This window comes from Saccostrea cucullata, unplaced genomic scaffold, assembly GCF_032062105.1.
Source record: "Saccostrea cucullata isolate Sc308-1 unplaced genomic scaffold, CSIRO_AGI_Scuc_v1 ctg6479, whole genome shotgun sequence".
NCBI classification, from domain to species: domain Eukaryota; kingdom Metazoa; phylum Mollusca; class Bivalvia; order Ostreida; family Ostreidae; genus Saccostrea; species Saccostrea cuccullata.
The window spans coordinates 7,510-29,789 of record NW_026938835.1 but is presented as its reverse complement, the minus strand read 5'-3'; the positions used below and the strand labels follow the sequence as shown (position 1 = coordinate 29,789).

Sequence of the window (22,280 nt, the reverse complement as noted above, 5' to 3'; positions counted from 1 at the left end):
AGTCTAGACCCGAAAATTAAAAATGTTTTTGGCTTCTTTGGAATATTCAGTTTTCCTTTAGTAGAAACCGGAAGTGACTATACCGGAAGTTGTTCTTGTTTCACGCACGAGAGAATTTAATTTGCTATATAGTGGTAACAATATAAAATACCTATTCTTAAAGGTACTCCCTAAATGCTGAACGATAGAAGTGTTCAGTATAATAATAATAATAATAATAAACAAGACGAAAACAATAGGTCTTTTCGACAAAAGTCGAAAAGCCCTAATTAATCGAATAAAAACAAATTAACTTTAATAAGACAGATAAATATGATTTGCAAATTTTGCAATACCTATCGATTTTGCTGTATGTTTCAATCTGCTCAAGGTTAATATCCAAAGTCTAAGGATTTTTCTATTTTGCGGAAGGGGAACCAAAATGTATGAAAGCAGCCAAGTGCATCATCACTTTGAATTTAATTCTACGACTTTGTTATGTAAATGATATCTTGCACATAATATCATCTCTCAAGGTATTTCAGCTGGTTCTATTCAGGTTACGTTCTACAAAGCACGAATAGCCGCTTTTTGTCATTAAAGACGCAATACCTTAAGAAATAGAAAGAAGAATCCTTAAAGTGTTAAGTTTTTTAACTTTTTTTTAATTTTAAAAAGATGGGACTATTGAGAGTCAATGAGGATGAAAATTATACATACAGTACCTGGCCATAAGTAAGTCATAATTTTATTTTTAGGGCTGGGTATTGGCCCGAGATTTCGTATTGCGATATATTGCGATATTTTAAACTGTATTGCGATATGTATTGCAATATTTTCAATGTAATTTAAATGGCATTTTCTTACTATATTTACTCTAATTTACATGCAGAATGTACATAACTATGATAAGTAACCAACACAGAAAAAAATCTTGTTGATTTCATTTAAGTTATGCTCGGAAATGTTCCCAAAAAACAACTTCTGTCTTACTATTTGGCTTAATAACAAACTTTCATAAGTCCATTTTTATATTTAATGACATAATTCCTTAATCTAAGCATATTGCCAATATATCGATATTACAAAATCGTATTGCGATACGATATTTTTTATCATTGTATCGCAATATATTGAAATATCGATATTATTGCCCAGCCCTATTTATTTTTACACTATATATTTCATTGAAAAATGTATTTTTATAAAAACTTGTTGTGAAGTCAATTTTAGCTCAATTTTCATGATTTTTTTTCACTGAAACATGCAGAATTATTCAAATTTTCTTATCTTAGATGACAAACAAAATGATTCTTAAATTATTGAGAATAAATTATAAAGTATTGTCAAGACAAAATTTTCTAACCTCAAATTGCTATGATTTCTTAACAAATTGAAATCTTAAAATTTTTGTTTTGCACTTGACCTGTGATTTCAAAGTAATGCATAAAGATAAAACTATTTTGAAAAAATGTGAAGAAACTACAACAAATTCTGCATTTTATGGTGTTTTAGACATTAAAAAGAAACAACAAATGACACTGCAATAACATTTTAGAAAAATATGTTTTTCAATGAAATATATAGTGGAAAAATAAAATTATGACTCATTTATGGCCAAGTACTGTGTATTACCAATATGAATACGGCAAGAAAAATTCAAATCATCCCTCAAGAATAGATTTAAATAACGAAAGTACAACAGATATTTTAATGTGACTACATTAATCACCTCGTATAGAGAAAATTCATACAAATTCTGTTTAATACAAATAATGGGTTCTTTGCTGAAAATGACTTGCATTAAATATGTTCGAGGTTATACATTTTAGAGTGTGCAACTCTTAATTAATCTTAAAAGTAAAATGTGTTTTAAACCAGCTGGACACTTTTGTATTCGCATAAGAGGGCTGTTCGGATTTTATAGAGACATTTTTTTCATTCCATTAATTTTTGAAAGGAACATATAAATATACACTAAATAGAAACAGTCTTTATAGAAAATAAGAAATATTCACGAAATGCATGTATTTGCACTGTTTTTAAGGCCTATTATTGTCGACGGCAAGGGTAACAAGCGTAGTCTCAAAATCACGAACTAGTTTTGGAATTATGTAAACACTACATACATGTACAATGTCCTTGATGATCAAAAGAATGATATATATGGAGATAAGAACAGTATTCAACATCAAAGCCATGAAAAAATATAAAATAGCAACAGAGCAAACACTAAAACATTAGAGGTGGGACCAGGTGCCATGAACGATTGAACGTCACCTGTCGACCGGTCACACCCGCTATGTACCCTTGTCATCGTTGGAAAATTATAGAATAGACCGTTGATAATTCAGTACATGTATGTGAATAATGGGCCGAAAACGTCAGTCAGCATTTGACTCAATGATACATTGTATTTGCTGACAAGGTGTTAAAAATTTTTCATACGTAGAGCATGCTTTTGCGTATTGAATCAACTGAGATAGATAAAATTCGAATGAAGGCGGTGAAGGTATCTTTTATTTCAAGCTCCCCAGGATATATCGTATAGACATAGGAATGGAAATCACCATTGTTAATTGACAGTACATCGTCGATATATCTTAATGTCAAATTGAAGGCCACAGAATTTTTTTTCTTTTTTTTCATGCATAAGATTTTGCACAAATTCTGCTTCATATGAAAACAAAAATAGGTCTGTTGATAATGGAGCACAATTTGTACCCATAGGGATAGTTTGTTGGAAGACCTGATCTCCAAAAACCACATAAATACCGGTAGTTTGTACTTCCAGAATATGTTTTAATTAAGAGTTCTTAACACAAACAAAAAAAAAATGATGCATGGATTGATATATATATTTAGAATGATCTTATTTTCATCATTTTGATTTGAAAAAAACATAATTAGATACTAGAACGATCTCGTTGCTAGCAACGAGAGGTCTTCCGTCCGATTCTGAAAAAAGCGATACATTATCTCACGCAAAACGTCACCAGTAATTCTTAGTGCTTTTCCTTTTGAATGTATGTTCTATTGAATAGATGTGTTAGCTTCAATGAAATTTAGAATGTTTGTTCTTTTAACCGAATTTCAAACTTCAGAAAGTATATTTATCACATCGTACAAATTCAAGATCATATCGTATATGAGCAAGTAAAACTAAAGCAGTGAATTCAGGTGGATTTTCCAAATTTTATTTTCCTGTTTACCCCTAAAATGGACTATCCCATGTTATACATACATAAAAAGACTGGAATGTGTCGCTGAAAACAGTCAAGGAGTCTGATATAATTTATTTTCAATAACGTGCATCTATTTGAAAATTATATTCATATCAACTTTATTAAAAATCTTTATAAAAGATTGTTTTCTTATTTTTTTCTTTTCTACTCATTCTACAGTATGGAAAATAAAGTCCAGCCACGTAACAGTTACCGTACTAAAAATAGATTGCTTAAGTTTTGCCAGTCTCCTGAAAGCTATTAATTATAACCTTGGTTTAGGAACAGTTTTTCCATGTTTCAAAACAAAAGGTTATAGCAATCATGATTCCACTTGTTGTCATGTTGTACTCTACAATTATATGTTTACAAAAGCAATTACAGAGGATATTTGAGGAAAACACGGAATAAAACTCTAATTCAAATCAGAATTGCAACGTTATTGCGACGTGGAAATACAAGAATTCCTTCGTTTTTTTTATCCTTACAATACATACTTTTCGTTCAACAAAACGCTCATCTGACCCCGTTAACTCCGATTTGCTCATTGGAGAAGCCGCCATTTTGGTTTCGATACACAATTAACACAAAAAAAATATCCAAAGTGAGGATCAATCAATTTTAAAATAAACTATACATTAGGCAGGGTTAGAGGGGGCTCTTTTAGCCATTTTAATCACACATTGTGACAGGAAAATATATTTAAAAAAAGATCATATTGTTTTGGTCCCAGTTCACTAGAATATCTTAACCCTTTGTGTGCGGGAACCCAATATATTGGGTCTGACGTCATAAACGCTACCGTGCGGGAACCCAATATATTGGGTCTGAGTTTGGAATTAGCACTTCGTAACATAAAACTTTGTATAAAACGTATAAATGAGTTGTGAATTACTAAAAATCTATCAATATGTATTATAAAATTACAATATATTGAATAATATGTAATTAAGATGTGAAAATATGCGAATTATTTGTGAAATTGTGATTTGAAGTGAAGGTGTTGGCGTTTGTTACGATGCAAGTCAGTCCGCTATTTTTGGAAACAGGGAAAAAACGCGCATGTAATAAATATCTACTAAATTGCTCTAATGTAAAGGAAAATAAAGAAATAAACCTCAAAAATTGTTAGATATCAATAATTCTAATAAATTTGTGCTAGTAGACATAAAATTACTGAGAAATTGTCGATATTTTAGCAGAAAAAACTCTGGTTAACTTGACTTGACCTTAACCTTGCAAAGTTCTTCCTGTTAAAACGAAAGTAGGGTGCACATGCTACTGAACTTCAGTCTGAAGCATATCCAGAGCTTATATGGTCGGCAAAGTTTTCTATTTTGGACATAATGTGGTTATTATTTGTTTATTTGGCGTTTTGTAAGTAGACATGGACATTACATCGTCTAAATGAAAACAATAATGCATGAGATTGAACCTGGCACGTTTTTATTTTCCTCAGTCAGTCAGTGGCTGTGCATGTTGTTTACATACGTAATTCAAGCTTTGCTTTGAAATAAAGGTTGGAAAATTGAAGCATCTTGTCAATTAAGAGTATTTGTTTTTTAACAATAAATAAACAAATAAATAAGTAAACAATTTTTTTTTTTTAATCTAAAGACCCATTTAAAAAATGTTGAAAAATAAAAAAAAAAAAAGTCACCTAATTAAAAAAAATAAACGTGGAGGACCTTGAACACTGTAGGAAATTTTCCAATGAGTTATTGCATTAATAAGTAAGTGCAAAAGAGATATATAGAGAATATATATCCATCAACATATATTTGTGATCAAGCAAAATTAATTCATGATGCATGCAGGTATTCGAAATATACTCAATATGAATTTTAAAAAACTGACAATTATGGAGGTAATTAAGTGGCCCTAATTACATCTTAAATTTCTGGTTTAAAGCTGCTTGATGTTCTAACTATTTGGGAAAACTTTCAAATATTTTTTATAACAGTATAATAATATATTGTAAAATTTTTAGCACAATTGAAAATTAAAAACTTTCAAATATTATAACAGTATAATAATATAGTGTAAAATTTTTAGCACAATTAAAACTTAAAAATAAACTTGATATTTTCTAGTGTATTCAAATGTAAGCTAGTTCTCCACACTAAAACTGAAGTTTACTTTAAAAAAATCCAAACAGAATTGAGAAGAAATGAAAAACATTAACGTATCAGAAAAGATGCATTGATGCATTCAAGCATGTGCATATACATGAAAATGGTAATTTAAAGTAATGAACAAATTTTGAAGTGCTGATTTTCCCTGAAATGACTGTCATTTGTTTAAACTGTGGTATTTGTTTTATTTCAGTAAGTATTAAAAATACCATTTTATAACCTTGATGAGGATTATAATATAGACTCAAAAATTTCAAAACCAAAATATGTTCCGGGATCTTTGGTATCTTAGAGTTAGATTTCTTCAAGGCATTTACATACTCTAGTTTGCATGGAACCTAATTACTAAGTGAAAATAATTGGTACTTGTATCAGAATTTTTTTTTCTTAACCAAGTAGAAGTATAAGTTTAAGTATCAGGGAGACATTTTCTTTTTCTTTAAAATAGACTTTTGCCAGAATAAAGCATGTGGATTAAATTGCACATTTCCCCCACTTTTTATTTCTATTTTATTAAAACCAAAAACAGTGAGACTGCCCCAACCTATACATGCACACATAAAATTATAAAATTCACTGGTTAAATAAATGGTAACTATACAGTTTAAAATTAAGATGAATTGTCATTTTTGTAGGCATAAGAAGGAGATCAGTCTTTAAAATGAGTAATTTGTGAATTGTATGGACTTGCATGTACATTTGTTCAATAAATTACAATAAAAACTGGGTGATAGGAATTGTACTTCTCAAACTCAAAAGTACACACTGTGCATGTTTTTACCTAATATATTAATTTGTAATATGTCCTCTAGTTTACAAGTTTATAAGGCCCAAGAAGCTTCTACATTTCATCCCTTCTAAATATGTAAGATAGGTACATTTGATCATGTTGATATAAGAGATAATCATATATGCCTGAATTAATACAGTAAAAAAGCTAAGATACTGTGAGAATTTTTTTTAATGATGGTCCAGAAAATTTTTCAAAAAATGCAAATTCCTATACAGTTATTAATCAACAAAGATTACATTTTGGTCTCCAAAGATATGATTCTTTTTAAATATAAAAATGTGAATAGTTACTTAGAATACAAGGAAACCCCATGGTAGAAATAAAATATATTTTATCATTAGGAATAATTTTTGTGTTGAAGTAAAATTCAGGCACATTTAAAACTTGTAACAGGTAAGGAGAAAATGTGTGGTTGGACCAGGAATTGAACCCAGGAACCCAGCTTCAATAGTCAGGTGCTCTAGCGAATGAGCTACCCAGGTTGATACCCATAGCATAACCATTACATATCCTTCCTTAAAATTATCTTCATCCTTGCAGACACAAACCAAATAATAGTTTATATTAATTAGCCCCTGAAAGTACTTTCACTTGCAAATCCAGAGGGGTCAATAGCATCAAATCTGTAACAAGGAAGGAGAAAATGCATGGCTGGACCGTGAATCGAAGAAGGGACCCCTGCATCACCGGTCAGATGCTCTACTCACTGAGCTTACTTGGCCTATATCCATGACCCATACCATTACACTTGCATAAACTTAAAAGTATTTCATAATATATTGATTGATATTACGATACATATCTGTCAACTATCATTAACTAAAATCAATTGAAAAAAAATCAAAACACCAGTGACCACAATGAAGTAATTCTTAAAAACCATTATTAAATGACTGTTAATGGTGCTTATAAATTTCTAAAATTTAAAATTCTAGTTTTCCTGCTGGCAATTATTGTTGCCAGCTAGGAATAAAACTTCTAAAATAAATGCCGCATTTCTTACAGAGTGAGAAGTATTGTGGGAGGAAAGTTGATGAATATGTTAACTTTACAAATAACATGGTGAATTGCATTTTCTTCAATAAAAGCACAATAAAAAAAACTTAAAGTGATATGAGAATTACTAGAGTATATTTAGGGGTGTTAGATACAAGTCATTAGAAAATAAGACCTCAATAACTTAGTTTAATTAATATGTTATTTTATTTTTTTAAATTTATTTAACATATTGACTGCTTTATTTGAAAATGAATACTAGTAACAGCAAATAGTTCATTGTTGTGCTAATTTGCTTCAAGATTTCCCGACCTCGAAAACTGCATATTCTTTGAGGATCATACTTTCTTATATGATTGCCAATTTTTCTTAAAATAATCACTGGTTTTATATTTACAGGCTAATTGAATCTTCAATTTATTCTCTTTTAAGTAAAAATCTGGAAAAAAAATTCCATTAACTTAAATCAGAATTCACTTAAACCTACATGAATATATCCCTTACTCAGATAAGTATACAATGATTTTTCACAACATAACGGTATATAAAACAATAAAACATTGACTTTATAACTGAGTTATTGTTTAAATTAATTTTTTTTTTTACATAATATTAAATCTAAAATTGAATTTTAAAGCAATTGGTTAATTTTTTTCATCAAAGTGCAATATTTTCTTTGAAAAATATAGTTAAAAAGCTAAAAAATCATTTTAAAATATATTTTTTGAAAATTTGGTTTCCATGGCAACATAAAAGAAAAGATTTTTTTTAAAAAATTTATCAATTAATAAAACACAACATTTGCTATATATTTGCCAAATTTTAAGCAAATTGGTTGTCAACAATTTTAGATATTTGCATTTTAGTACACCATTGTGATAATTTTGTTGATATTACAAAACAACTCAGTCCTGAAGTAACAGCGTGCGTAAAACAAGTCAGCACACAAAGGGTTAAAACCTGTGAATTAAAAACACAGATCTTGTTTGAAGTGACAAGACTATCTTTCTGTTTATTAGCATTTCAGTAATAGTTTTTCGTTCATCTCGCGCCAGAGTTTTACGATACACAAGGGATCCTTGACTCACAATGCCAATGCAATTTACAGATTTCAGAGACGTGGTCCTGAGTAAATCTACTTAGTTTTAAAAATTAATATTAAAATCTTTTTCAAATAACGGGAACTGTGAAAAATTGCTTTGTTTTTGGGCATTCATAAATGCTTATTATGTGTATCGAGGCCTAGACGATAATTACTATAAACCAACTTTTATTCGCGAAGACTTTATTTCGCGATTTACCGGTGGTTAACTCTTTTGCGACGATTAAATTTCGCGATAAAGCCTATTTAGGTTTCTTTTTAATAGTCACAAAGACTTTAATAACTGTTTCGCGGCAAGAAATATTCGCGATGACGAGGCTCTCGCAAATTTCGCAAAAATTTCTCGCACACGAATAAAAGTTGGTTTACAGTAATTGAATTCGCATGCCAAATATTGAGCCATTATTAAAACAAAAATGGTTAAGGTTCAACTCTTTGCTCACTCATATAAAACGTTTCTTTAACTCTTATGATTTTCCTGGTCCCTGCTGACAAAGCAAGTAACGACATTGTCTTCGTTTTTTAGGCTCATCATATAAATTGTATTTTAGAAGAACTTGGATTTAATTCTACAATTGTTAAGCTTATACTCATACCCTTCTTCCAAATAACGAAATTCTTCAAAATCATATATCAGTTTTGAAAAAAAAAATGTATTCCGATGATCCAAAATGATTTAGAACAGTTACTACCTTATATATATTGGATTCCTAAACTTCATAAAAATCCTTACAAAGATCCATTGCGGGTTCCAGTAAATGTTCAACCAAGCCTCTTTCTTTACTTCTCAGTAAGATATTCACAGAAGTGAAGAAAAAACGTCAAGAGTAATGTGAAACAATATGTGACGCGCCAAGCAAAAACCTCCCTTAACGAAGAATTTTGACATTTTCAGTTTTTTATTGATTCTTATAGAGTTTTTCTTTCTCTTTCATTTGATGTATAACATGACATATATTTCTGTATATAAATATATAAAAGATCGCATGACAAAGACGGAATATTTACTTTGACGTACAGTGTAGGCGTGCGTAACTGCATGAATTTTCATAACGTAAAATCGTAAAATGACGTAAAGCAATATAATAATTTGATGATACTTATTATTAAACTTTTTATTTGATTTCCTTAAAAGTATCAACAATTAAGATTTTTTTCATTGTAATAATAGAAAATAAACATTCTAAAGTATATCTTTGAGAAACAAAAGACGGGGAGGGGGGTGGGGGGTGATGGACCGAAATGATCGTCAAGGGAAAAAAAACAAAACTCAAGACAAAATCAAAAATCTTCTCTTCCTCTGGGAGGTCTTCCAATTTATGGCTTTTTAATGCAGTAAAATCGCAGAAATCTACATCACTGCAATAGTAAAAGAAAATAAGCAACATTTGGATTTAAAAAATCCTATTGTGGTAGTACAGACGACACACGTACGGCTTCCTACTAGCTTAGGCTAGTTGGATAACCTTAAGCTTATTCGGTAAAGCACAGAGGCCTCGGGTTCGTTCCCAATTAAGCAGAGGCACGTAATTTTCTCTGTTACGCTTTCAAAGTATTGTCTTAAAAAAAGTTCGAGACAGCCCTTAACCCCCCCCCACCTACCCATCCCCCACCCCGGGCATTAAAAGTCTATACAATACAGAATAGATAGAAAGTATTGTCATAGTGCCTGAAATTTTAAAGAGTGCGACAGGTTGTTTTTCTATCTAAAGGAAAAATAACATTTCTTTTACCACAAGTTAACTATTTACATGTTTTAGTTTCGAATGTTTTAATACTGAAGACTTTTTGGCTTATTGAAAAGATATTCTGCACCCAAGAATAAATTGTATTTGTCTGTTGTAGTAGAGTTTGGTCCTTTTCTTCTTCGGGTGTCGTTATGAAATCAGTCTTTCATTCACAAGAAGAACTTAAAAGTTGTCAAACTTGTTTCCAATGCGTTTGTATAATTCAATAAATGCATATTTAAATCAAATCAATAAAGATTAGGTGCATCAAAGTTTAAAGTGTCCAATCATTATTTCTTAGTAATTTTTTAACATTTGATTCATTTTCCTGGCCTTCCGTTTCCTATTTTATATTTATGTTTAAATTATTGAAAATAAATATATTTAGAATTATTTTTGCAACTAAATGCATCTGCATACTTTTCAGTGAATCAGAATGTAACACCAATCCCCACCTAATAAAATATATGTATTTTTAAATCTTGTCAAATAAAAAAAATCTGCAATTTATATGTATGAAGTTAATCATGAATTAATTTTGAACCGATCATTGTATATAAGCCGAATAACAAACCACAATACCAGAATATATATGAATCCCACAAGTGACACGTACACTCCACAACTTCATTTCTAGGAAGAGAATGTAAGGCTTATACTGAGCTTCACTGTTACCTTCCTGAGAAAGTACATGCACACATTATGATTTATTTTAATCATATTAAATGCTAGTTGCATTTTAGTATTGCTTAAAATATGCATGTTAAAAATAGCAACAGAAAGTACGAGAACGGGTAAAACATTCTTATCGATCATCGTAAACTGGAGGGGGCATGTCTCAGCTATGGACATTCACGCTTAATTGATTACCTGAACTAAACAAGAACAAGGCACACATGTACAATCTTAAGCTGTAACTTTTTTAAATTTTTTTTTAAATAATTAATTGTTGTAATTTATACATTTTTTTATACACGAGAAGCTGAACATGTATGAATGTGTTAGTTGATCAAGCACGCAATATTCAAGCCGACCAACATGTATCTTTTTATGTTCGATAAATCCTTTATCTTAGAATATATAGCGATTTGATCATTGACTTAAGTAAAATATACATTGTATTCAGATATTTATATCCCCCAACTTCCATATATCTTGAACAAATATAGGCATATTACCACGGATTAATATATTTTGCATAGGCGTCGGAACCGGGAGAGGGGGGCTAGGAGGGGCTTCCCCCCTCACCTTTTTCCCAAAGATAGACTTAGTATAGACATTTTGGACATTGCTGCGTAGGCTTAGCCCCCCCCCCCCCCCCACCACCACTTTCCATAGACATGTTGCAGTATAGGTTTAAAATGGGGAAAGTGGTGGCGTTTGGAAAAAAAATTGGTACTGGAATTCGAACCTAACCCCCCTCCTCCCCTTATAGGATTTTCGTGTGTAACCAATGCACATTTCCTTTTTTTCTTGCTTGTCAGGTCTTTTTGAAGGTATAAAAATTTCTTATACCTAGCCCCCCCCCCACTTTCAACTTGCTTCCGACGCCAATGTTTTGTGCAGATTTGTACCGTACTAATTTCGAATTAAACTGCCCATACATGTACATGTTCAATGCAACTTTTGCAGGAAAAATTTATTGACATTGTTAAAGTTTGTTACATGTATACATTTAATAAATTACGTGTAATTGGTAGCAAATTTTCATAATTTGAAACGCATATACATATTCATTTAATTGCGATTCAACAGAAGGAAACAAGATTATTATTTTCCAAGGTAGATGTTAAATCATGAAATGTTGGTAGTAAAGTCTTTGTCGGGAAAATAATTACTGCAGGTTAAATAATCCTTAATACTAAAGGTTAAAATAAAATCATTAAAAAGAAAGTCTTTAACCTCTAAAACGTTTAATGTATACTTTCATACTGCATTGATGTTTTAAGTTAAGAAGGCTGAATGAGCACCGGAGACGTTACTACATGTACATGCAACAGCCTGATTCAGCGATTTTATAAATGACCGAAATTATGTTGTTTTCAGAAATCCAGAATCTTCGTTAGTACATGTAGATAAACCATGCACAAAATAATAATAGGTGGGAATGTTTTGAAAGTGTTCATTGACAAACAAATTGTATGAATTTGTAACAATTTGTATGAATTATAACATTTTAGCGATGTATCATGTTTGCCATTTTTACATTCGGTGTATTGGGTATAACCTCATCAAACAGATTATGAAAAGGTTGATAAACATATGTTCAATCTGTTTAATTCTCAATCATGAAATATTTTAGATAGTGGAACTGTAACTTACAATGTATGCGAGCATCCGTAAATTCAAGACGAAATTTGCACGAAGTATCGAAAGAAATAGAGCAGACACGCGACACAGGAGAAAGGGGGGGGGCGAATTTTTTCTACATTTTTTGTACAACATGAGAAGGTGTTCAACAATAAAATAAATTGAGAAGCTCGAAAGGTCTTTCTTCAAAAAATTCATTTTAAATCGACAGCTAAAACTAATTCCGGAAGAAGCGTCCAAATAAAATACTCTTTGTCGTATCTATAGAGAATACTTTTTTTAAGAGTAAACTTAACTATTTATCAATAACAGTTCACGTTTTATTTATGTAAACGGTAGCGTTAACTGTCCCAACCCAGTTTATACCGTATAAATTGGGTAGCTGTTAAATTCATTCCACAAATAAAAGAGAAGTAATTCAGGTCAATTTTCATTGCATCGCTATTTAAATAAAAATACCCTAGTTTAATGCTCCTGTTAAATTGCATGTGCATCACGATGAAACAGCTGGCCATTAAATTTAAAAAACTATCTTTAAAAACTTGTTTGTTTGACCTTTTAAAATGAACCGACTAAAATCTTTTTAAAACTTCCAAATTATTAATTCCGGAATTTTCTCATCCTATCAACAACTTTTTTTTATTTCAGAAAGTATGCCTTCAGTCTTTTTCAACACTGAAAATTTCCTACAAAAAAAATCGACCTACTTACCGATGTAATTTTTTTTTTTAACCCGAATAGGGGGAGGGCAAACAGACTTCATTTTAAAAACGGCCTTACGGGAATTTTTCAGCCACCACTGGAAATCTTTAAAAAATACACACTTAATTGTGAAAAAGAAAGATCAAACAGACACTTGACGGAGACTAAGTTTTTAATGAATAAACTACATCAAATTACACCCAAGAATCTGTCTTAGCATATAAATAAAACAACATCCCCTTGTTTTACTGGGGAGAGTTTCTCTCAAGGAGACGTTTTTACGTCGCATTTACCTTGTTGACTTTAGACGCGTCTTTTGACGTTACGTCATAATAGACATAAGGGAGGTTTTTGCTTGGCGCGTCACATATATTAAAAAAGTGGTGTGAATCAGATGTGGATACTCAAAAATTCTAAAGATCTTTTGGACAGTTTGAAATTTAAAGATTTCACCAAAATCAACAGCTTAAAAACATGACTTTTCAACTTTATACACACAACCATTCCCCACGATAAATCAAAACCCAGGCTTTTTGATATCATTAAGCTGCTTTTTCAATGAAAATGGAACTCGTAAATTTACTTTTTTGGTCAATTTGCAAAATTATTTTGTTAAAACACATTCTGATTGCACACAGAAGTATTCTGAAGCTGACATCAAACAGATGCTTGAGTTTCTGATTGACAGTATGCATGTGGTTTTTGGAAACCTGGTCTTCCAGCAATTTATTGGAATTCCCATGGGTACAAATTGCGCTCCGTTATGAGCAGACCTATTTTTGTATTCTTATGAAGCAGAATTTGTGCAAAATCTTATGCATGAAAAGAAGAAAACACTTGCTGTGGCCTTGAACTCGACATTTAATCGGTTTGAACATATTTTATTGTTTTGATGTTATAACAAAAGGATTGGACACAAGTTCTTAAAAACTTAGGACGTCCTCTCCTTTAAAACAATTTGTAACACAAAGTACATTGTTCAAAATTAATTTACACAGGAACCAAAGGTCAATAAGATTATCTAACATAGGCAATGCATATACAGAATTGAATTAATGTAGTATGGACTTACAAATCTAAAAGCATTACTCAAAAACGACCAGATCTCGTAATAAACAATTGCACATTTAAAAATAAACTTTTATTTTCAGAAATACTGATCGAATTATCTCCCAATAATAGAACATGAGTGTCTACAATACGTAAATTTATCATTCTAAAAATAGCATTGAACAAATCGTTTCTTGGGGCAGTGTAGTTCACACAAGAAAAAAAGAAAAAAATTAGTTAAATCGACGACGATTGTCAATTAACAATCATAATGGTAATTTCCATTCCTACGTCGATACGATATATCCTGGTGATCTTGTGGTGGAAGATACCACAGAGTCTGACATATCTGTTTCATACAGGGATATTGTACTTAAGAAGACGTAAATGGTAATTTAACAACCAAGCTATATGATAAACGCAGGGGGAATAAGGAAGCATACAAAATATTCTACCTTGACTAAATCAGTGCTACATTATGACGTCATAGTAGGCGAGATGACGTCAATTTTAAAACACAAGTTTTCGTATTATTGGTATTTAGAGCTGTAATTAAACTCTAGAAAATGAATGGAAAGGTGTAAACACTAACAAAATTAATTGCTCTTATTCTATAATGCTGTATTCTGCCATTTTGATTAAAATCTACCACCGATGACGTTATGTGTGTACATCAAGTTACTCGGGAATTGATCATGCCTTGTAAAGAGAATTTGGCTAATGCGGCATGTACAAAGACACGTATAATGGATTTAAAGAGCAAATATTGTTAATATCCTGTGATATTCATATGGAGTTCAGTTAATAAAACAGGTATGCTAGTTTATTTTCATCGATTTTATTCTCTTTCAAAGACAGTCAGCTTGATACGTATCCCGGTCGGCCTTTCCTCTGTCATTTGTGACAAAATTAATGCAACAGAACAACAATAAGCTGAATATTTCAAAACATCAAATTTGAACGTATGGAAAGTGTGCCTCCTAAAAAAGTTGGAAAGTGCTGTTAGAATTTGAGTTAAGCATGGTTTCATGAAAAATCAGGGTTCAAATGTATAAAATTCAAAACATGGGGTAAGGTTTCCTGCGAATGTGTGAAATAATTATTTTACTAAAGGGACATTTGGATTCTAGCAGCACTTTTTAGGCAAAGTAAATGTTTTTCAACAACATTATTTACTCAAAGAAATTATCAAACCTCGGGGTATTGTTGTTCTGTTAGCTTTTTATTAAGGAAGATTTCGCTATTAATAGAAGTCACGTGATGCCATGGTGGTGGTGCACGTCACTGCTTTAGACACTCTTTTATCTTTATGTATCAGATAATAATAGTTTACGTTTATAAGCGGTTTTGGTAAATTATCAAACTTAATTTTCTTTAAAAGTCTACATTTCCCGAGAAATAACTTATATGCTTCCTTAACATACCCGCGAACGGGATGACATAAACTTTTATATCGTCAACTTCATAATTCCCTTACTTAAATGCAGCAATATACCTTCATCACCTGCATACGGTGTTTATATGTCTCATTTGATATGATACGCAGGAGCATGTTCAATTTTTCAAGCGAGGAAAGCTATTAACAAACAAGTTGATGAAACAAAATATTAGCAGTCTAACTTAAAGTTTTCATTTTTTAAGTTCTTTGGTCCATAGAATGACCTTGTCAGCAATACAATTTATCATTGAGTCTAATGCTGAATGACGTTTTTTATTTTTATTGTTATTACATTATTTATACACTGAATTGACAACGGATTTTTCCGTTATTTCCCAATCATGACAAGGAGCACACGGCGGATGTAGCCGGTCGGCAGGAAATGTTTACTTTCTCTGCTTTGCTTCTATTTTGTGTTCATTTTTGTGGACTTTGGTATTAAATACGGTTCGTTATCTTCATATCCTTCAACATTGAAACCCTATATCCTGTCTTTTTTTGGAAGGTATTCAATATTTTTTGGACTTTTTCATCACCGCTGGTAGGAATATCTAGATTTTACCCTCATCTTTTAAAAGATATACTCAGACAGACGTGTGACTCTTTTTTTATCAATAAATGTAAATATATCTAAACTGTTCACAAAATATAATGAATATATCTTTTGAAGTGACTCAGTTTGTCAGCTTATGCAACACTGATGTTCTATCATACTTTAAAAAATCTAAGAAAATTAACAAGTACAACTGTTTAATGAATTTATAAAATTTCAAGTTGAACATGTAGATATACCATTTGAAAACATAATTTTCCCTAATAGCAACATTGAATTTAATGATACATATTAATCAAATCTATTCTATGTTCAGTTTATCAGGAAAATAGTACGTTTTGGTGGCTGATGCTATGTAAATTCACAAGTATCAATGTCTAAACTTGTTATATTTTCACTGCGGTTACTGTAATTATCATTATTGTCACGAAAACTCTCTGAAGTTCTGTCTTCTTTGGATGGTACCTTTGAACACTTCATACAGTATGGCAAAACGTCAATACCGTGAACAGTTTTACTATTTCTGACACTGGCATTGGGATAAGCCTCTTTGCTATCCAAGTCTTGTACATTTATTTGCCCTGTTTCAGTAGTTGGTAATAATTCCTGATAAAGATGTGGAGCTGAAGTGCATGAAGAGTTCAGTGATTCATATGACGAATGTGGTGTTTTGATAGGTTCACAGTCTTCATAACCTGAAGATTGAGAGGGCAGATCTTTATCTTCCAAAGTGGAAGGAATTTTCTTTAATTGTAGTCTAGTAATGCTATAAATACTAGAGCTAGGACTTCTGCTTGAATGACTGTGCTCACTGTTTGTACCTGATCCAAATAATTTCAGAGTAGGAACGCTATCAGACGATACGTTCATGTACCATGGCTGGTATCCTTTTTGATATTCCAGTTGACATTTGACTCTTACTTTTGTCTTGTAATGATGGGTTCTCAATGAAAGTTGATTTCTTTTTAACATGTGGGGAATCGGAAAACGAAGTCATTGAATCATAAGTTCCCATCAAGGGTTGATTTTCCCTCCAACACGATTTAGATTTCCACAAAATGTGATGACCATCATTAGAAATAATATCATCTTCATCATCAGATTCTATTTTTTCATCATTTATATGTCTTGCAGGGATAGTGTGACAATCGTTGGTTGTTTCCACTGCCCTATTATTTATATTTAAATAAAAAATTGCGCGTTTGAGTGCTTTAGTCAATTTGTAATTTCGAATGGATTTGTGTTTTCTTATATAAGAACAGAAATGAGAGAATTGTTCTGGAAATAAAAATATACGAGCTGTCATCCAAAGGCCGCTTGGAATAGATGTTTTGTGTGATTTGTTAAAATATATGCATGCTAATTTCCTATTGACGTTGTGTTCTAAATTCAGTGCTAGATTAACACCTGTTTTTAAATGGCTGGAAGTAATAACACCTTCTTCTTGCTCCCGAATAAACTCTGGAGTCCAAAATATGATAATTATCTTTGATCTCTCAAGTTTTCTATTGAGCCATGTTGTATAATCTCTTAGAACGATGTCATTTTGGGGTTTCAGATAAGAAATGTGTATTTGTATTTTTTCCATGCAGAATTTTGCAAATTCACTGGCTAAAGTATTGGTTTTTCTACTATCACTGGAATAAATCAGAAGTCCGTTTAAAAAAACTGGCACATCTGAAATAAATATTTGAAAAATCATAAGGTAAACAAATTTGAAGAACGATGTTTATGATGAAGTTTCAAGTAAATAATACATTATAACTTAAATAATAAAATCAAAAAATGTTTTGCTTACATGGTCATTATAGATCATAGAATGAATAAAATGCTTCAGTTATATTGTTGAAATAAAAGCAAAAAAAAAAAAAAGGTTTGTTGCACTTAAGCAGCAATATTTGAAGCATGTTTTCAGCAATGCTTTCAACAAAGTTTGTCGCAATGTAGCATTAAGGTTTCCAAATTCAGAAAACTATAACTGTTTGATTTTGACCTACAGCAAGACAAATCACCATGAATTATTTTTTACTTTGAGCATGCTACACATCCGCAACATAACAGACTTGTATAACAAATGGTCATTGTTTTTTTTAGCTTTATTCATTGAGCATGCTACACATTCGCAACATAACAGACTTGTATAACAAATGGTCATTGTTTTTTTTTAGCTTTATTCATCGCTGCAAACTGTTTGTAGCTTCCCTGCGTAAGATTTGCAGAAAATGATTTTAATAAAGCAAATTTATGTTGGAAAAGGATCGTAATTGATAAACGGTCTACTCAGTTTCTTTGTAAATACATGTTGGTCTAGGACACATGTAACTGTTATGAGCTGTATAATAATTATACACGAATTTTCATACATACCGTAATCTTTTTTCCGCCGAAGGTGACAAAGGATACCAAGGAGTAACAGAAGTAAAACAACCCCACTACCAATCAAAATGGCTGCCATTTTTATTAGCTCAGTAGGGTCTTTGCTGTCTCCCCTAACTGATAATACAAAAGACACACTTTTCAAATTTAAGAAAAAACAGGAAGCCAATATGGGCCTTAATGGTCACTGGAGTACATAAATGAAGTTTTGTTGCCCATATACAAGAGAAATAGTATGATTAGGGTCAACAAAATAATTGATCTAAGTCACTACATGTACATGCATCTGTCCCCCATATATCACTATTACCATGAAACTATTAACAATCAATATATATATTTATTTAACCCTCTATTGTTAATGTAAGTCTCACATTGATCTGGTTGGCCTTTGAAGAATAGTTAGAAAGATAAGTTAGTTTTGTCTCATTTTATTCATCTATTATATACAAGTCTACATATCATTAAATCTATGAATTTTCAAAGTACATTTTGTGTTATAGAATAAATGTTCTCTTAACCGTTCAAATACATAAGACCAAGAACTATGAAATTCATAATTATGGAAGAGGCAGCCTTGTTCAACATAAATTCTGAAAGAGGCACTCTTGCTCATCATCATAACTATGTACTTAGTTTGTTTAATACTCAGGAGCAGAGAAGATTTTCAAACAATTTAATATGCATTTTCACTATATAAACAATAAAGACCCGTACTGACACCAGATCCCTGAGACAGGGGTTATGGATTTCACAATTGCGGAAGAGGCAGTTTTGCTAAACATTCATGTCACTATGTACTTGTTTATTTTACTTAATACCCAGGAATTGAGAAGAGGAAATAAAAAAAGAAATAAAGCATGTTCACTATATACATGTAATCTATATTGCCCAACCCTAGCATTAGAACCCCTGACGCTTGGCCCATGAAATTCACAATTTTTGTTGAGGACCTAGTGCTTATTACAATCATGCTAACAGATTGACTGCTTGATGTACACGAGTAGAGAGGACGATTTTCGAGATTGCATCAAATTAAGTGGATTCCGTCCCAACCGTCAGGTTTAGGGGGCAAGGACCATGAAATTCACAATTTTTTTCCTCAATTAAATGTATTAATTGATACGTTAGAAGTGGTTGAAAATGATTGGGTGATCGCAGAGAGGAAGCTGAAAATGTTTAAATACGAACGCACAATGGACGACGCACGGCGAAGAACGAAAACAGATAGCAATAATTAGCTAAAACCCTGTAATTCCGCAATATATATAAGTCGTGCCTCCAAGATGACTAGAAATTAATAATGCTTTGATTCAGTCTAAAGTAGAAATTTGATAGCCATTAATATATATTGATTTTTTTTCTGCCACGGACTCTGGACTCCCTTGCATTCTAAAATAACTAGATTTTATTTTTACTTAATGATGTATACATTCCAAACATATCGACCAACAGTACATGCATTGCCTGATACATGTATCACGCATTTAGATATCCAGATAATATCAAAACAAGCTTACTTTTTTTTACTATTTACTTGTTAATTTAAAAACTTCAGTTAAATTATGTGTGATAATCAAATGAACATTTATAAATATTCTTTAACAGTTAAAATTCAGGCAAAAGATTTTTTGAAGATATAGTGATAAGTTTTGGATTTATATATGCATGTACCTCTAACTTGTAATGGTTGAAAATTTCCAACTATGAAACTGTGAGACCTTGTGTATCTACAACTCTCTGGACAATTATAGTCTGTAGTATTCACCTCTCTCTACAAAACAGAAAAAAATATTTGATAAGTCAAATTTCTTCATGTTTATACCATTTTAGCTGAATTTTAATAGTATTTAATGTTTCAGAGAAAACTGCTATAATTTCTAAGTAATAATTCCCCTTCAAGTTTGTTGTTTGTACAGTGTTTTCATATTCAAGTTTCTTTTTCCTGCATGTTGACATACTAAAATATTATAAATTCCATCCTCTACGTCCAGAAAGACATTCTGAGTTGGCTGTTCTTTGAAAATACGCTGATGCCTATACAATGTGTTATTATATGCATCTATTAGCGAAACGTTGTACATTTGGAATGTTACATTATCTGGAACAGGTTCAAACACATATGAGACGTCTTCTTCCTCAGGAGAGAAAGCAACAGCTATCGTGGATTTCCATGAATCTAGACAGTAAACTGAAAAAAGCTATCATTCTTTACATTGAGCTAATAAAATATTGTAGCTAATAAAATATTCAAAAGGCAACAACAAGCAAGAGAAACACCCACATGGCAACATGTCATTCTTTGCATTGCTTTAAATCAAAAATGCATGCAAAAGACTTTTTACCACCTTCTTTCAAAATAACCAACAGCTAAGATAAATACAGGAACCAAAATGTTTTTTAGTTTCTTCATTAAATATTGAGAAGTCAACAACACCGGACTTTACAGAGGAAGAAATTATACATACCAGAAACTTTATACGTCGTGATATTGTAAGTACGTTCTGAAACCGCTGTTTCTTCAAAACTTGTTTTTAACATGGATAAGCTCGATACGGATGTGATGGAAGCAGAGTACACTTTGTATTCAGCAGATAACACGGTTCATGTCGGAATCCCATAAAACATGGGAAACTCAAAGTTCTCTGTATAAAATTATATAAATTATCATGGTTACCTATATTGTCTACAATTTTTTTCTAAAAGAAACTGGGAATACTTTTAACAATTGTTTAACAATTGTTTCAAATTATTGCCATCTCTGACTGACGTGGCATGATATTTCCCAATGTAGTGAAAAAATGCTAATCTATCGAATGATACTGTAGTGAAAGGGAGGAAATATCCTTTAAACAAAGAATCAAACTTGAATAAATTGGACAGAGCTAAATATATATCTCAGCAAAAATATTCAAAGCTGAATAAAGAAATGAAATATTGACAATAATTTACCTGATAATTTTTATCACTATCAGGGCTGGAATAACTGTACTTTGAAAAGTCATGCAGTCTATAAAGTGTTTTAAACTCATAATCAGCAGTTAAAGATTTGTTGTTACTGCTAGAGGTCAAGGAAATTCCACCTGGAACTAAAAATGGAATTGTTTACAATATGAATGTTAAGCGAATTCGTCTATATTAAAATCCCAAATTAAAAATCTGAGGTTTTTCCCTTTCCTTGCATTAAATATGAGTTTTTTTTTATTGATTACAAATGAATTGATGATAACATAAGTAATTTTTTCACTTTTTTCTCACAGATGTTCCTTCTCAATATTCAAGAGTTAAAAAAATATTTCATGATTAAAAATACTAAATGGGAAGGGGAAGTAGCACAATACTAGTTTAACTGTATAATACGTACAAAATGATCTGAGAACTGAAGGCTTCGGTACTGTAAGGTTAAGCTAGATGGTTGGATACGAGTATTCCTCATCAAGGTAGTCCCGCTGTGTTATTCTGACATCTCGTAATGACGTCAGCTGAGAACGTTCACAGAGAGAGCAGCGTGTAGGTTTACCAAGTGTTTTAATGTACTCTACCCAACCTGAAGTACAAAAGTTGCACTAAGTAAAGTGTTGTTTACTGACAATTTAAGCTGAAATCCGTGCGGGAGTGAATCGCTCCCGCAGTTGCACCATTACGGAGATCATTAGGAGTTGTAGCCCTCTCCCCCCAAAAAAGGGAAAGGGCTACATTATTGCCGCTAAACAAACATAGACAGGAGAAGAAAAAACAGCTACAACAACAACAACAGACATGTGATCATGCTTTCTTTGTTAATATGGAAATTATTTTTGCGGCTGTTGCAGATCTAGATATTTAAATAAATATGCCTATCCCACAAAATACAGTGTAAGAGGGTTATTTTTTTTTTCTGTAATAGGTGCAACGT

General features: G+C 31.5%; 1 protein-coding gene across 1 annotated transcript; it reads right to left on the bottom strand.

Annotated features, from left to right (window-relative positions):
- Nucleotides 1–16,253: 16,253 nt before the first annotated feature.
- On the bottom strand, nt 16,254–21,928 carry LOC134251490 (uncharacterized). The gene is made up of 6 exons (XM_062733906.1): nt 21,750–21,928; nt 21,338–21,474; nt 20,347–21,030; nt 20,060–20,159; nt 18,377–18,502; nt 16,254–17,686 (listed from the first exon to the last, which is right to left on the bottom strand). The coding sequence occupies exons 3-6, from the start codon at nt 20,467–20,469 to the stop codon at nt 16,863–16,865; spliced, it is 1,173 nt and encodes a 390-aa protein (XP_062589890.1). The 5' UTR covers nt 20,470–21,030; nt 21,338–21,474; nt 21,750–21,928; the 3' UTR covers nt 16,254–16,862.
- Nucleotides 21,929–22,280: the final 352 nt, after the last annotated feature.